General features: G+C 43.4%; 2 protein-coding genes across 7 annotated transcripts in view; one reads left to right on the top strand and one right to left on the bottom strand.

Moving 5' to 3' along the window:
• akt3a (v-akt murine thymoma viral oncogene homolog 3a) overlaps positions 1 to 5,075 on the bottom strand; it is a 50,971-nt gene extending 45,896 nt beyond the window's left edge. The window contains exons 1-2 of one of the 2 annotated variants that reach the window (XM_069538430.1): positions 4,939 to 5,075; positions 448 to 872 (exon numbers count right to left, since the gene is read on the bottom strand). In XM_069538430.1, the coding sequence (XP_069394531.1) occupies positions 448 to 493 (46 nt within the window). In that variant the 5' untranslated portion in view covers positions 494 to 872; positions 4,939 to 5,075. Of the gene's footprint in view, positions 1 to 447; positions 873 to 4,588; positions 4,728 to 4,938 lie in introns of those variants that run through there. The other variant, XM_020089415.2, reaches the window with a different exon arrangement.
• zbtb18 (zinc finger and BTB domain containing 18) overlaps positions 4,893 to 16,573 on the top strand; it is a 29,581-nt gene continuing 17,900 nt past the window's right edge. For 2 of the 5 annotated variants that reach the window (XR_011246014.1, XM_069538425.1), the window contains exons 1-4: positions 5,003 to 5,725; positions 6,680 to 6,731; positions 7,477 to 7,578; positions 7,921 to 8,065. Coding sequence is in view for 4 of the 5 variants with exons in the window: in XM_069538425.1 (XP_069394526.1) it covers positions 5,658 to 5,725; positions 6,680 to 6,731; positions 7,477 to 7,578; positions 7,921 to 8,065 (367 nt within the window). In the remaining variant the exon portion in view is untranslated. Of the gene's footprint in view, positions 5,726 to 6,679; positions 6,755 to 7,476; positions 7,579 to 7,920; positions 8,066 to 16,573 lie in introns of all 5 variants that reach the window. The other 3 variants (XM_020090952.2, XM_020090963.2, XM_069538426.1) reach the window with 3 other exon arrangements.

Below are 16,573 nucleotides of genomic sequence, written 5' to 3'. Positions count from 1 at the left end.
GCCAGCACTGACTCCATTTCACAAACTAGTACAAACACTGGCCTGACAGAACACTATGCAACAGCAGTGTTACCTACAGGCCTGGTACATGTTATCAACTGTACACACACAAAATACATGCACAGACCCCATTCACACACTCTTTTCAGTCGCAACCTGACAGAGGCACATAGAGGCTTAGCAAACAAACTGCCAGACAAGCTCATAATAAAGAGACGCATCCCTAAGGGGGCAAACACGTACAAACACACGTGCACACTTGATAATCAGTCCTCCATGTGATCGCACGCACACACACTCAAACACTCACATCCTCACATCAGCACATGTGGACAGCCACGGCCAGGCCCTCAGTCTAGACAAGAGGCAGGGAAGAAGAGGAGAGAAAAGAGAGGCAGAGAGGAAGGAAGAGAGTAGAAAAAAAAGAGAGGTACTAGATGTACTCACCCCGTTTCTGGAGCCATCCCTCTCTAACGATGGTGACATCGCTCATGGTTCCTTCACGCCGAGTCTGATGCCGCTACACGCCTGCTCCACAGAGAGAGAGAGGGGGAGGAGGGGAGGAGAGGAGGAGAGGAGAGAAAGAGAGGGAGAGGAGGAGAGGAGGAGGAGGGGGGGCCAGGCTCTCCCAGCCTCCGCGTCACTCTCCCTCCCTTCCTTTCCCGTTCACCCTCTTGTTCGCGCAGTCTCTCTCTCGGACGCGCACACACTGTGTTTGTGTACGCGTGTGTGTGTCGTTTTGCTTCCTGTTGTGGCTTATCTCCCTGTCTCCCCTCCCTCCCTTCTTCTCCTTCTCCCCCTCCTCCACCACCTCCTCCTCCTCCTCTCTCGTTCCCTCTCCAGACCTTCCTCCTCACCAGCAGTGACTCAGCCTGGAAGGAAGTGAAAGGAGAAAAAAATATAATAGAGAGGGAAAAAAAAAAGGCATGGATTAATTTTCTCCTCCTCTGCTGCTCCCTCGTTTTCCCCCCAAAGCCCTTTCATACAATCTGACAGGACAAACAACTACAGTAGTTAATGTGGGGATGACTCCACTCTGCCTCCACCCAATTATACACCCAGTTCCTCTTTCTGTCGCAAACACTCTCACTGATAAACAGGATGAATTATTGCAGAGCTTTCGATGAAGCAAAAACTGACCTTGATTGCCAAAGAAACCTTCCTGAGCTCAACCTCTCATTCATTCATTCATTCATAGATCCTGCTTTATTCTGATGAGCAGCTTGCACCGTGCAGAAAAGCCAGTCGAGTCTACCTTTCTGTGCTTGCGGTATTTCTGCATGTCAAATTATTTTGTCAACATGTGTGTGTGCGGGTGCGTAGGCTGATGTCTGTGCGTGGGAGATGGGAGAGCATCTCAGGACTGTGGAGTAGGGCTTGGCTATAAATAGAAACAACGGCAGTTAGGGATGCTCTCACACTCTTTCTCTCTGCCCAAATCTCTGCACCTCTCTGTCGTCTCACTCCTGCTCCCCCCGTCCCCTCCCCTCCCCTCTCCCTCTCCCTCTCCCTCTCTCCCTCGCTCTCTCTGCATAGCTGCCGTGTTCACCTCACATGTACCCTACTACAATGTATTGCACAATGTGCAAGCACACTACGCTGCTCAGCTTGAATGGAGAGCAGTGCTACGACGGTTATGGGCTAGCAGGCGTATAGCTATCTAGCTGGAAATCAGTATTCAGATCAGCTAGTGTCTGCACTGTGCCGCCAACACTTGGAGGGACTGCAGCGTCATGACGAAGACTGAAACAGACTTACAGACGCATTTACATGCAGGCACACACCCTAGTATACGCTTGCTGTTGAAGCAGCAGAGTTGTGACCAATCCAAGTAAATACAGACGAGTAACAACACATCCATGTTCCTGCTCTCAAGGGATGCTACAGTGTTTGCTCAGGCTTTCACTTACTTAACCCTTATTTTATTCACATTTCTGTCCCATTCATGAGCTTAGTGGCCAAAAGGACAGAGTTTATAAGAAGTGGATGCAGGCACAGAGGTTTTAGTGCATTCAAACTGAAAACATGCAAAAAAAAATGAGGGTGAAAATTAAGTTGGCAACCATTTTAGTTCCAGGGTATTTTTTAACCAACAGTTCCTTGAGCTGCAGCGAGCGGCTGTGAAATCAATCATGTAATTATCTACTCGTTCTTTGAGTCATAAATAAAAAATGTGATTAAGTGTTTAAAATTGAATTATTTGGTTGGACAAGACTTCTACACACAGTAACGCCATGGGCTCTGGGAAACTGAGAACAGCATATTTACTTACATTTACATTTTGTGACTAAATGGTTAATCGCACTAAGAAATCATCATGAACAAGAAAACAAATGTTCTTAAGTATCTATAAAAAAAACTGGTCAGGGCCCAGAGAAGTGCAGTGTCATATTTGTTGCAATTAGGACACGCGACTCCTTCAATATAAATAAACTTTGAATAACCAGTATTGAATATTCTTTCACTTCCTTCCATTCATGTCATACTTTTAACAGTGTAGACTTCTTCCGAACTGTGTTGTAGAATGTAGAATATTTATATTCATAGAATCTAAGGTATAAGGTAAAAAGTTCTGTTTTTGTATCGATAAAAAAAAATTGGCGACAGCTTTAGTACTGATTTGGAAAAAGATACCCAGCCGTAGTAATTACATCCAAGGGTACTGAATCCTTTTTATAGGCACTGTGCAATTCTGGATTAAGCTTTAACACTGCAGTGTAATTCATTGACATTTCAGTTAGCTTTAACCTTAATCGGGTCAAGCACGGCCCTGATCACACTTAGTGCACGACAGAACAGAACAGGTCAGAACAGGACAGAACAGGTCAGGGCTCAGGACTGGACAGGACAGGGGAGGACAGGGGAGGACAGGGGAGGACAGGGGAGGACAGGGCTCAGGAAAGGGGAGGACAGGGCAGGGCCATGAAAAACCAACCACGTCAGGGGGAGCACCTGCCAGGCAACATATCTGATACTGGTATGTATCAGATACATAGTGTGATCAGGTATTTGAGACCACAGGGCTGATCCATGGGGTCAATGGATTCAACTAAATTCAACGTTTGGTCAAGTGCATGTACTAAATCATGCATCAGTGATGCAACCTTAACAGAGCTGGTACGGTGAACACTTCAACTTCCCATCAATTTTAAAGATTTATTTAGAAGTTGTTGGTGCAAACTTTTTCACTATTTTAATAATAAATAATTCAGTTAAGTTATGTTATTATGAAACTGACCAAACATTACTGACCCCTCCTCAAGGTTTCCTCACTTCAACCCAGAAGTATTTAATACTTTTCAATACTTAGGAGTAAAGAGCAGTTTCAGCCAGATTCAGGATGATAAATGTAGGAGACTGGGGCGCAACAAAAGGTTCATGCAGGTAACTGCCCCATGCCCCCATCATCAAAAGTTGGGGTAGGCAAAAGTTGTTGGTTTATAAAATAGTTCACAGTATTAATGTTAATACTTAAATCCTAAGTTTTGCATCACTGAAGTTCATCGTCAAGGATGTTTGGTGCTCAACTCTCCATCCTGTAGCTTGTTCTCATCGATGAACTTTGTTCTCAAACCTTAACTGTTCTGGTTTATATTGAAGTTGTTTGTTATAAATTGTCTCTGGGGAGAGCAAACTATTCCACCTGTAAGGTTGTAACCAACAATTATTTACAATTAGGTCTGAAAACTGTTTTCCTTAATACTGAGTTGATTGACTGATTGATTGATTGATTGTTCAGGGTAGGAACCGTGACAAAACAAGGTAACGGGCCAAACATTATTCCCTGGAACTGAAGTGAACATAATCAAATGTCTTGATTTGTTTGGCCAACTGTCAAAACCAAAATGTATTGAGTTTACACAACAGATCAGGTAATTACTCATATTTGAGGGTCCATTAAGAGGTGTTTTCTTATTTAATTTGATTTCTTAATCTTTTTTATTTCCTCTTCTTTTAAACGTCATTTTAACATGTTCTTGTGTTACTTAAAATCGGTGAATACCACTGTAATATGATTTTGTTTTTAATAATATTTTTAATATGACCTATATTGCATGTAAAGCACTTTGAGCTGCATTTCTTGTATTAAAGGTGCTATACAAATAAACTTTATTATTATTATTATTTAATTTAATCAAGGAAAAAACTGTAAATCCTTATATTTGAGTAGCTGGAGCCATAAAAAACTACTTTTATGATTATTGCTGTACTAATGCCATTATTATATATTATAAATGTACATGTTTTAATTTATAGAGGCTGTCAGATAAATATAGTGGAAGTAACATGAAAGGAACTTGAGGATAAACATAGAGTAACAAGAAATGAGCAACATGCAAAAAACTAAATAGTATTTAAGTGGAGTAACTTGAGTACATGTACTTGGTTTCACTGCACAGGAGCATGTTGCATGACAGTCAGGATGTTAAACACAAGAATAAAAAAAGAATAAACGACACGAAGCCTGACTTCAGACTGAGCATCCTCCTCAGGTGATCCCTCTGACAGAGCACCATTACACAACACGGTGTGTGGAGCTGTGTGCCATGTTCCCGGTCCCAGCAGAGCAGCGAGCTCACGGTGTTACCTGTAGCGGCAGGTGCTGCGCTCTATCCCCGTGCACCTGCTCCTCATCGGCCGCAACGTGAAGCTACGTGTGCCGGACTCCGAGCCGAGCCGAGCCGGGTTAGAGGACCGTGGCAGACGAGCCCGATGGGAGAAACCGGAACTAGTCGTTTTGGATCGAGAAGGTTCAAGTCGGAAATTTCCGAGAAGCCACGAAGAGAAAACGTCACATCGGCGAACGGTTGTTTTGACTTTCAGGAAAGCTCGTGACGTCACACGGAGGAACGGCAACCCCCTTTCTGTGGAGGCGCGCGCGCGCGCACACACACACAAACACACACAATCACACGCACACACACACGCGGGTCCTACCGTCTCGCCTCGTCCTCCGGTCCTCGGTGGTGAAGATGTCCGCTCCGCCTCTGATGCTCCTCCACTTCATCCCTGCTCCCACATCCCGTGAGTCTGTGCTGGATAAATACAACAACTATCGCGAGAGTCAGGTGTTCCGAGAGCCAGACGGGAAGAGGCCTGAAGTTTCCTCACGAGGAGGAGACGTGATGGACACGATGACTTCAGTCTGCAGTCATGGAGTCTGGGCCTGACGTGTCCCCCAGCTCCACACGAGCAGCACGGCCCACTCAATAGTTACTTAAGTAGTTAGGTAGTAAGTTAGTCTGCTTGTTAGTTAATTAGTTAGTTTGCTTGTTAGTTAATTTGTTTGTTTTCTTGTTAGTTAGTTAGTTAGTTAGTTTGCTTGTTAGTTAATTCGTTAGTTTGCTTGTTAGTTAGTTAGTTAGTTTGCCTTGTTATGTCATGTCTATTTTTAGACTCTGTGGTAGATTTTCATGTTTTTCATTGTTTTGCGTTTGTGTGTGTTTTGCATTTATACACGTTTTGTGATTCTTTGTGGACATTTCGTGTTCCCTTGCATTTGTTTTGTGTCTCTTTGTACAAGTTTTGGGCTCTTCTTACATGGTTTGTGTCTCTTACAACATGATTAGCGTTTCTTCGTACAAAGTTTTTGTCTCTTTGAACATGTTTTGTGTCTCCATGTGCTCATTGTGCATCTTAACTCATTTCGCAGCTTTATGTATTTTGTTCTCTCTTTGTTGTTGTTACCCTGGCAGTGTCACCCATGTCCTATTAGGACACCCAGGTATTTTATATCAAAAATGTCACTAATGTCCCAGGGAATATATATAAAAATAAATAAATAAAACATGAAGGCATCTGATGTCAGATGGTAAACTTTTCTGTTTCTGTGGGTTTGAGTCAGTCGGTCTTGAGCAGAACCAAGTCTTTGTTGTAGTTTCCGTTGCTGCGAGCTCATTGTCGCTGTGCTCATTGTGTTGTAGGTTGTCAGGCATCAGCTGGTTCGGCTTAGCAAACATGTTCTGTTCTTCTTGTTTACATTTCATGCCTAATGCCTAAAGGAATATATTCAGACGTCATAGCGGGCTCGTGTTGAGGAAGTTAAGGTCGATTCATTATAAGCATAATGTCTAATAAAGATGAGCCACCGGGATTCATCAATATGTTAAAATGCAAAAAATGTTGTGTTATGAAACTCCCTCAGTTTTTTTCTCTCTTTTTTGAGTTTCTTCACATGTTTTTAAGTTGATTGTTTACAGAAACATTGTGGTTTCTGAGCAACAGTAAGTCCGTAAGGTCAGCTATCCTTACTGCACCTCCTCACATGAGCACTTTGTATCATCTTCAATGCTGTTTACAGCCGGAAGGATCAGACAGCTGCACAGCACATGACTGAAATCTCTGCTCAACAGCTGAAAGTGTAAACAAATTGTTCTGTGGAGGTTTATGGCTTTGAATTGTTGATACAATGCATATTTTGAATTTTCTGTGCAGGTTGTTTGAAAGGTCAACTGCCCTCATAGTGTTGTAATGTTCAGGGTGATGGTGACAAAGAGGACATTGTCTTGTGCGTCCTCCTCTCCTGACATCCCAGTAAATTGTTTCTCTCGTGACTTTCCCACATGTAAAAATCGGATCTGATTATTATCCTAATCTTTTATATTTTGACAATGATGACAATGACAGTGATCCACAATGACATCCTCCCTCATCTGCTCCCTCGTCTCTGTCTCCCCAGGTGGCATCAGGAGCTGGGCAGCAGAGGTATGGGGCCATGGCTGCAGACACAGGTGGACCTTGCGATATGATATATGTGTGTACTGTTCTGGCCTCTTAACACATACACATTGCCATCAGCTGGCCTTGTGCTCACAGTCCTGCGTGTAGAGGGGAGTGGGAGCAGAAACCAGCAGCCAGGCTAGGTGTGTGTGTGTGTGTGTGTGTGTGTGTGTGTCTGTGTGTGAGTGCATGCAGAGGAGGCAGTGGAGGTGGGGGTAAAGAGACAGCTTGAAAAGAAAAAGGCATCGCAGGGGAGACCTTCTGTTGCCGTCGCTGTGGCCAGACGTGTCCCTCTGACATACACGTGTACACACACACACACACACGAACACACACACTCATACAACTTAAAGTCAGTTGTCAACTTCACATGTCCTGCATTCTCACTAAAACACAACAGGAAACATTCCCAACATGAAGTTCAGGGTAAAATGATTTGAAAGACGTTTGAATCAAAGCACAAGTTTTTTTTTGCAGTTTCTTATAGTCTCTCAAAAACACATCATGGTGGAGCATGAATGTTACAGTTTGATGTGAACCCATCAAATCATTGATGGGTAGTTGAAGTCTGAGTTTAAGTCTCGACCAAAGTGGGGGAACGACTGACAGACTGAGATTATTCATTTATTTGCCAATAACACTGATAGTATGAGCCTCAGATTTTTTATTTCAGTGCTGTTAAACCAGATTGCCAAAATCAAGTCAAATCAAAGTCAGGTGCTCAAGTCACAGTTTTTTGTCCGTCCCTCTGTTTAGGTCTGTGTGGCCTGTCTTCTCCATTGGGAACCCCATGCAACAGGGGCCCCTGGGCCAATGGTGCATCAGTTCTCAACAAGCTGGACCCCTGACTCCCTGTGGGTGAGATGATGCACTACACACACACACACACACACACACACACACACACACCTGACACGCTAAAGTGACACCAGAGCACAGGAGGTCTGTTCAGGTTGAAAATGACACACACACACACACACACACACACACACACACACACACACACACACACTCTTCCAGCTTTCGACTACAACATCCCTACCCCCATTCCCATACCTCCTGTCTCTGCCCTCCTGCCACACACATACCCCCCACCTCCCATCCCATCCATGTTTGGGACTCCCTTCACCTCCTGCAACACACCCAATCCTACTCCACCTCTCTACGCTTCCCTTCCACCCCCACTAACCTTAACTCCAGCCCCAGCTCCCCAGCTCCCAAAGCCCAGGGAAGCAGCAGCCGTGCTGGCCGGCCCAACACCCCGTACCCCTCCAGCCCATCCCAGGTCGCTTTGAAGTGGCTTCAGGAGAGAGAGGTCAGCCTCGCCCCGGAGACCCGCATAGAGGTAGGGACAGCTGCGGTCAGACAGATCCTGTGCAGGGGATACGTACACACAAGAGCAGACGCACACACACGAATGCACACACGAGACGGGACAGAGCAGCTGCAGCCACAGTGCTGAAGGTGTGCTGTGCAGCAGGACAGCTTGGGAGCCAGTATGGTCCAGCATGGCTCTACGCTGCTCTGTTCTGTTCTGGGTCACCTATTTTGCACTCAGGTGTGAAATGTGTGCTGTGGAGTACCAGATGACCAGATAAAAATTATATATATCAAACTTCCAGCCTGTAAACTATTTGTATGTTGTTGCTGCAGAATCCAGGCTGATGTATAGATAAAGATTGTTTGAATGCACCTCGGATGTGGGGCTATTATATTCTTTGTTTTGTCCTTCCCCAGTATGTGATGACGATGGCTTGGTTTAAAAATATATCTTAACACTTCAGCAAATTGAGTGTGTTCATCTTACGTACTGTGCACAAAAGAGAAAACAAGGTTAGTGTTTTTTTAAGTCAGACCTCGATGCCATTAGTTTTAGACTTTATGTTTGTGTTTTTGTGGGTGTTTGTCTGTGCATATGTGCCTACATGTGTTTGCCTGTTAGCCTGTTTATGTGCTCGTATCTGTGCATATGTCCGCATATTCACATATGCAGCGTGTGTGCACCTGCGTGTATGTGGATACCTTCTGCTCACGTGCAGACAGGTTGCATTGCCCCAAAAAACACTCTGTTCCCCAATTCTCCATGACACACACACAAAACACACATTTATTTTTATGAACCTCTGCTGTTACTGAATTACATTTCAGTTCACATAGTGTCGTACTTTTCCTTATCTGTTTCATATTATCATTCTACTGCATTTAATTTCTCCAGACTCCAATACATAAAGAAAATGCAATCAGAAATATATGCATACAAATAAAATCAGGTAGTAAATGCAAATATGGCCTTTTAATGACTGCACAATTCTGATTACATGTTCATGTTTGGTTAACTCAGTTTGGAATTGAGTATAACAAATTATTTTCTGAAGCTCACATGATGTTTCAATGCAGTGTCTAAGCTGGAGAGCAAGTTGAATTTCTAATATATTTGACAGCAGGATTATTTACAACAGAGGGTAAAAGCAATTATGTGATTGACCGCTGCTTAGCAGCAGTAATGTAGGAGTCATTTTGCTCCGTGGTGATAAAGAGAGGGATGAGCCACAAAGCAAAGTGTCTTAATTTACGCATCCTAACGTCATAAGCTCTCGTCATAAGTCTGTGAGACTGCAGATTTCAGGGAGGGGTTAAGTTTGTTGATAGGACAAATGGAGGAAGCTGAGAGGATTCATTTGAGATGTTTTGTCCTCTTTCTTATGTTGTGTGGTATTATCCACTGTGTTGTCACTGTCAGCTACCAGAAGTGTTTTGAGTGAGTATCAGGTTTGTGGGTCTTAGTGTTTGTAGACAGATGTTACCTGCGTGAGGCCGTGGGAGCAGCCAGAACCTCCATCCGGCCTTCAGTGACACAAACATGTCCGGACTGTGTGACATGAACATGCATGTGAATTCTCTGTCTCGCACACACTCACACTCATGCTGCTCTTCCAGCTGCATGCTGAAGTTCCACTGGGTGCCATCAGTGCAGATTCTGCTCAGTGCTCGAGTCAGTGAAGCAGTGGGAAGATGGAACAGAGAGGGGGGGGAACTTTGATCTGTTTTGTTTCCAGAGGACACTACCACTGTGCAACCTTGACATATAGCTGAACACGTATACTTGACAAAATGGAGCAGAGAGAAGATGCGCTCATAAGTTGCATATATACAAAAGATGTTTTTACTGATTAGCAATTTTCTTTAAGTAAAACATTGATATATGAGGCTTTGTTTAACTGCTGTCTAATATGCAGGGCACAGTGGGAAGATGGCGGCATGCTATCATGCACCAGGTACTATTTTACAAATCTGCACTCAAAATCAGATGATAGTTCTGTGGTTGTTTTCTAGAATAGCCCAACCTTACAAATAAACAATATAAATAAACCACATCAATAAAATTTGGTCAAACTCCACCAGATCTTTTGAGTTTTATTAATAACTTGAGATGTTTTTGCCCAACTTTAGATGACTGAAGACATTTAATAATATATATATATTGTGTCAATATTTAATGCTATTGAGAAAAACCTCAGAGTTGAAACCAGGTTTGCTGTAACTTTTTAAATACTGTATATTGACTTGAACTAACGGCATATTTGCAGATAGAATGATCGATTCATTACAGAAAATGTATTTACAGTATGAACTCACTCTGTTCATTTCATGGTCTGTTTGAAAGCATGTGATCACCTTTGTGCTGAAGTGGGAACAGAGAAACAATTCTCCAGTACATTAGTTGAGTATAGGGCTGCTATTGGACTTGACAGGACAGGGTTAGAGGACAGAAAAGATGAGACGGGACATTTTGGGAAAGGTCAGAGTAAAAATGGGACAGCAGAGGAAAGGCTGTGATAGGCTAGAATCTGATCGGATATGAAGGATGCGATGGCAGGTTAGGAAGGGATGAGAAAGGACAAATATGGTAGTATAAGATAGGATAGGATAGGACCATTGGGGATAGGGTAGGGTAAGATACGACTTGTCAGGACTGAAAGAAATGGACCAGAATAAGATGACAGGACAGAATAGATTAGGATTAGGACACAATATGAGAGAATAAGATAGACAAGGACAGGACAGGGCCAGATAAGATGAGATGGGACAAGACAGGATGAGATTGAATTAAAAACAACAGCTGAAACTCGAGCACATCCTGACAGATGAAACCTAAATGTCCCACCAGTCCAAACCATCACAATCAGTCTCCTGCACCCACCTGCATCTGCACAGCTGCAGAAACCACTCCAGGCCACTAGGGAGAGCTGCATAAGTTACAATTCTACAGAGGGCTCCAGCTGTTTGTCTTTCTCTCTGTCTCCCATCTTTCTGTGAGATTACAGCATGTGACGTTTACACACCTGGATGAAGAAAATGTGTGTGTGTTACAGTTCTGTATAAAACATCTGGAACATGGACATCAGTCCCTCGAGACTCAGCAGCTCACCACAGGGTTGGTTTTAGGAAATATTGTGGAATTTGTTAAATATCACACACACTTAGAGTGTGTGTGTGTGTGTGTGTGTGTGTGTGTATGTGTGTGTGTGTGTCTGTGCGTGCCCTTTAGAGGAAGTTACACAGATTGTATACAACACATCTGTCAACATCTGGATGCACAGACTGTGTTTGGCTTCCAACAACTGGATAAGATCAACATCAGAACACACACAGTTTGAGTACAGCCAGAGGATAGAGTTACACCCCCCACCCCAATACACAAACACATTCACCCACTTCCAAAGCTTCTGATGGCCCCTGAGGGCCCCAAGCTTCACGTCCTGCCGCTTCCTATTCCTGGTCTGCGCCTCCCTTACTTCCTTTGTGAGACTCATTTCTTTTTCTCTTTGTCTCCCTTTTGTCTACATACACACACACACACACACAGGCTCAGAGACACATTAACACTTTATGTGTAAATGTGATTTTCCCCAGGCTACTCGCACCTTGGGGAGGCACAGGAGGAATCGTCTTTTCCTCCTTAGAACAAACTGCTGTGTAACATCTGTGTGCAGGAAGAGAGAAACAGATGTGAGGAAGATATCTGTCATGGGAGAAGTCTGGGAGAAGGTGTCATGTTTTCTCTCAGCAATTTGCATTTCCTGAATGTGTCGTGTGCTGTGTTTGATATAAAGTTGTCATTGCAGACTAAAGTGAAGAAGTTACAGCTTTTTCTCTGCTACTTACTGACGTGTTTAAATTCAAAAGTAAAAGACCTCATGTGCCTTATGTCATTGTTATGATAAGAACATTATAATCCAGCTCACTGATATATCTGTAACATCTGATGCGTATCAGTCATAAACATTTAAACCTTGTGAAATGATTTGAAAGTCATCTCTGTTTTGATAGTGTCTGTTGACAAAGATGTTTTTTTATAGAGATGAACTGATTCTGGGATAACTCCAAAGCATAAATACTGACATATGACCCAGGTAATTCACAGGAGAAATAGATTACACTGATGTCATCTGTGGTCTTTCATCACAGGTTTAGGCGATAATACCCCCCCCAGAAAAAACCTTACAAATACAACATCATCACCCCATGTCCAGTTGTTGTTTACTCAGCCCGTCTGATGGCTGGCTGGAGGTCCCACACAGGGGAGGGCTGCCCTATGTCGTCCCAGTGACAGCTCACCATATGGGGGGGAGTGGATGTTCTCTAAGCCCTGTGGAAGTCCACGCACATGGATCTCACAAACAGAGCTAAAGCGCTATGGCAGATGCCACCTCTGTGGTTTCTACAGTACACACACACACACACACACACACACACACACACACACACACACACACACACACACAGCCAAATCTGCCCTAACATCACAGCTACACCCGTCCAGATGATCAAGCTAATTGTGTCCGACTGTTTGATGGTGAATGGACATGTTGTGTTTTTATCAAACTGCTCTCCTGTTTACCAAAATAATATTTTGGAGGGACATTGGCTGCCAGTTGTTTGTGGCTTCAGAGCTCATGGACAGAACAGAGGGTGACCTCACAGTAATCGAATCATAACATTGTGCTGTGTTGCTGAACACATGAGCTTCCTGTACACTAATCTCAGTGCTGTTGGTAGATAATATAATTATGTGTATCTGTCCATAGATAAGGGATTAACGTTACAGCCGCATCATCAATTTCTTTACATTGAAAATCAATTAAAGTTGCTTGTAGTGACAAACCCAAGGAGAATTATCACTAAACCCCTCAGCTCCACCCCCATTTTACTATTGTGCAGCTCATTCCACTGACTTCACTGTTTTGGTTTGGCAAACTATAGAATGACACTCATTAGAGCACATACCTCCACCAAGGCCCAACAAACAGTCCCCATGATTTCTTTTCATCAATATCCATGAATTATTTTTCTGGGAAAATGGTGACAATGTTTAAAAAAACCTAATCTTGGGATTTTTAAGGAAGTGGAAAAGAAATCCAGGATCAGCACCAAAATTTAACACTTTGTTCCCTGACCCATAAGTGGTTTAGTGTAATCTTGTTTACAAGCAAACAGACAGGGGTGAAAACATAACCTCCTTGGTGCAGATAAAAATGAGTATGTGATGCTTAATGGTTCTTGTCCAGTCTGATTCTGATCCCAGAGTTTAGCATTTACCTTGGTACATTTCCTTAAAACCAGCAGAACCTGGAATGGCACCTGAGCGGAGGTCATGATGGCTAAATCTAAGAAAACCTAGATTACAATGAACCTGAATTATAGATTAATGTTACACATTTGACAAAAGCAATTCAAAGTGTTTTAGTTTCATTTTACCTTCCTAAGCGCCACTGGTTTGAGTTTGTGTCTCTGCAGTATAAAGATTAAAATGCAGAGGCTTGAAACTTTTTCTGACACAGACATTTATCAAAGTGGCATTTAGTCTGATTTATTACAGTTGTTCTGATTCCTCTGTGAGCTCTATGAAGAGTAACAGTCACATCACGTCATCTCTATCTCTCATCTGTCACTCTTTCCAGACCTCTCTCTTTCTCTCCTCTTTTATCCTCGGTGTCTCTCCATCTCTCCTTTGCTTAAAAAAAAAATGGTAGCAATTTACTAGTCCCAAATAACGTGAGTGTGGCTCTCTCCATTTAGCCTGAGGCTTACAGAACTAACATCTGGGCTGTTTGGCAGGCTGGCTGCCATTGGCCTTGTTGGAAAGCCTCTTCAATGCTGCTCCAGATGCAGGAATGGGAGGCCCAGCACACACAGATGGAGACACACATACACACCATAGCTGGCACACACACAAAGACACGCACGCACACACATCCACACCCACACACACAGGGCGCACAACGTTAAGAACATTCACATTCATATGCACACTGGCACCATGCGCACTACACACAAGAGAGGCTGTGCAATCATGCACACAGATGTGAGCACAAATACAGATGTGGGAAGAGGCAGCTACAGTAAGCTGCAGACAAACAAATACACGCACACACACACACACATTCAATCTCACACCCAGATGGAGACAGAGCGGTGGCTGATGTGGTGGGCAGAGAAGGCGCATTGTTGGCACAGGTAACATGTTCTCAACAGCTGGCGCAGGTTAGGCATTCCTGGGAATTGGAGCCACAAGGCAAATGTTCCCGCTGGCTCGGGGGCTGGTGCTGTGGCAGGCAGGCTGGCACGCCATCGCCCATACACACAAATACACACTTAAAACAAGACTGATGAATCCAGGAGAAAAAAGACACATGAATACTGTTACATGCAAAACAAACGGGTATGTATGTGTATATGTACATCCACAACAACATGGGACAAACAAACAGACACAAGAGTCTTATGGTCTCAAGGCGGAGGAAACTTTTTTGCGTCTTCCGCTGCACAGTTTTCATTATCCACTTGCTTTCTTCTGAGCTCATCCTTGTGTGTGTGTGTGCATGTGTGTGTGTTCATGTGTGTGTGTGTGTGTGTGTGTGTGTGTGTGTGTGTGTTAGCCTTTTCACTGCCTGGGGGCTCATTTCCTGCCGCAGCTGTTGGCTAGCTCTTCTGACATCTGGACTGAAGAGAGAGAGACAGGCAGGCAGACAGAACAGAGACTACAGTCGTGCTTTTCACTTCGACTTGATCTATGAGATCTGACAATAAAGATTTGAGGAGATCACACTGCTGTTTATGTTCTGTTGGGCTGGACTGTTCTGTGTCTGCTGTGGCTGTATTTATTTAAACCTCTGTCCATGTCAGTAATATCTAGTAACACCCTCGAACCAGGGCCGTAAACTGGGGGGCCAGGTGCTCAGGTGTAAAAAAAGGCACCCCTTTCAGAATTGTTTATTCAAACTAGTGCTGTCCCTGTTTGGAGTGTGCGTGTTTGAAATGGGCTGTTAGCTTGGCCTGTGGTAATGTTGCAGAGCTACCTCAGAGTTGTTCCTTTTCATTATTGTCCTCAAACAGTTCTACAATATTTTTATTAGATTTTTATTAACAGTCTCTGGTGCAGCGTACAGTTGAAAAACTATGTGTTCATCCCTACCTGGTTTATCTGCAATGAAGATTTTACTACATTTGACACTGCACCTCCCTTATATATCTTTGAATTACTTTAATGTATCCAAGTACACATGCACACATGAAGATGTTAAGACTATTAATATAATTATTTATATATAGTGTATGTATAGTAGCCTCTGTACAGTGAGTGTGCAGAGTCTACATAGCCATTCTGATGCTTTTAATTTCACAACAGGGACAAACTATGTTGCGGTTTTCAAACACCATCGTTACCTGATTGACACCAAAAGATGGCAGATCGGGGAAGCGTAGCCTTGATGCCGCTCTGCAGGGTGCTGGATTCACGTGAATGAATTGTGGTGGCTGTAATATGAAGAGGGAGGGGCAGAATGAGGTCTTGCAGAACTGGAATCAGAATTAGAGGACGTTTTAAATTGAGGATGGATTGGAATTAAAATAAATGTGGTCGGAGGTGAAAAGGGCACTTTCCATAACTGTCTTTTAGGGATGTGATTTTAGTAAGGTTACTATCAGGATAACAAATCATAACCATGTTCTAGCATTTCAAAAACACTTGTAATTAATTTTGCTTCCTGTCTTGACCGCGGACACTGTGATGAGCTTGTCACAAAACAGACAGCTTGTCTTCATTTACATCCAGGAACTCCTCACGCAGGGACTATAAGTAGCTTCAGCTCTCACAAAGCGCCGCTAGTCTTGTTGCACTGGTTGCCATGGCTCCTTTTGTGCCACTCAGATACCTACAGAGCAATTACGTTATCTTCCTCAGATGTTTATGTTTACTGTGAAATGGTTACAATATCCATGCAGAGGTAAAATACCATAAAACCCACAGGACGCTCTTTACAGTGATTAAAACCTGTTAATATCACAATTGTTTCACAACAAGCTGAAACGACACACTCAAGGATAAAATTACTGTAATGAACTATAAGCACCTTTCACCCCATTGTTGCTGCTTTCTAGTTTACCTCACAGTATCGCTCTAACATCTGTTCTACATTTTATTTTCTCCCTTGGCCTCGCCCTCCTCATGTCTTTCCGGACTGGCTCCTCTCTTGAGCTGCTGCAGTCTCCATCTGCTTTTCGTTTCTGCTCGACTGTTGCAGGTTGTTCATGAGGACAACAGAGGGGTCCGGATAGAGTATTTGGTTATTACATTTTGAGTCGCTTTATCCTCCTCAAATCTTTTTGTAATGTGTATTTTTATAATCAGGATTGGGAGGCTGTGTGTCAGGAGGTATAACGGGTCGTCCACCAATCGAATGTTGGTGGGTGGATCCCTGGTACCTCCAGCCCACGTGTCCTAGTGTCTTTGGGCAAAATACGGACTCCAAAATTGTGCCTGATGCCATCTGTGTGAATTAATGTGGGATAG

The sequence above is a fragment of the Paralichthys olivaceus genome, chromosome 14, assembly GCF_024713975.1.
Source record: "Paralichthys olivaceus isolate ysfri-2021 chromosome 14, ASM2471397v2, whole genome shotgun sequence".
NCBI classification, from domain to species: domain Eukaryota; kingdom Metazoa; phylum Chordata; class Actinopteri; order Pleuronectiformes; family Paralichthyidae; genus Paralichthys; species Paralichthys olivaceus.
Note: the sequence above shows the minus strand (reverse complement) of the source record. Positions and strands in the feature narration are given on the sequence as shown.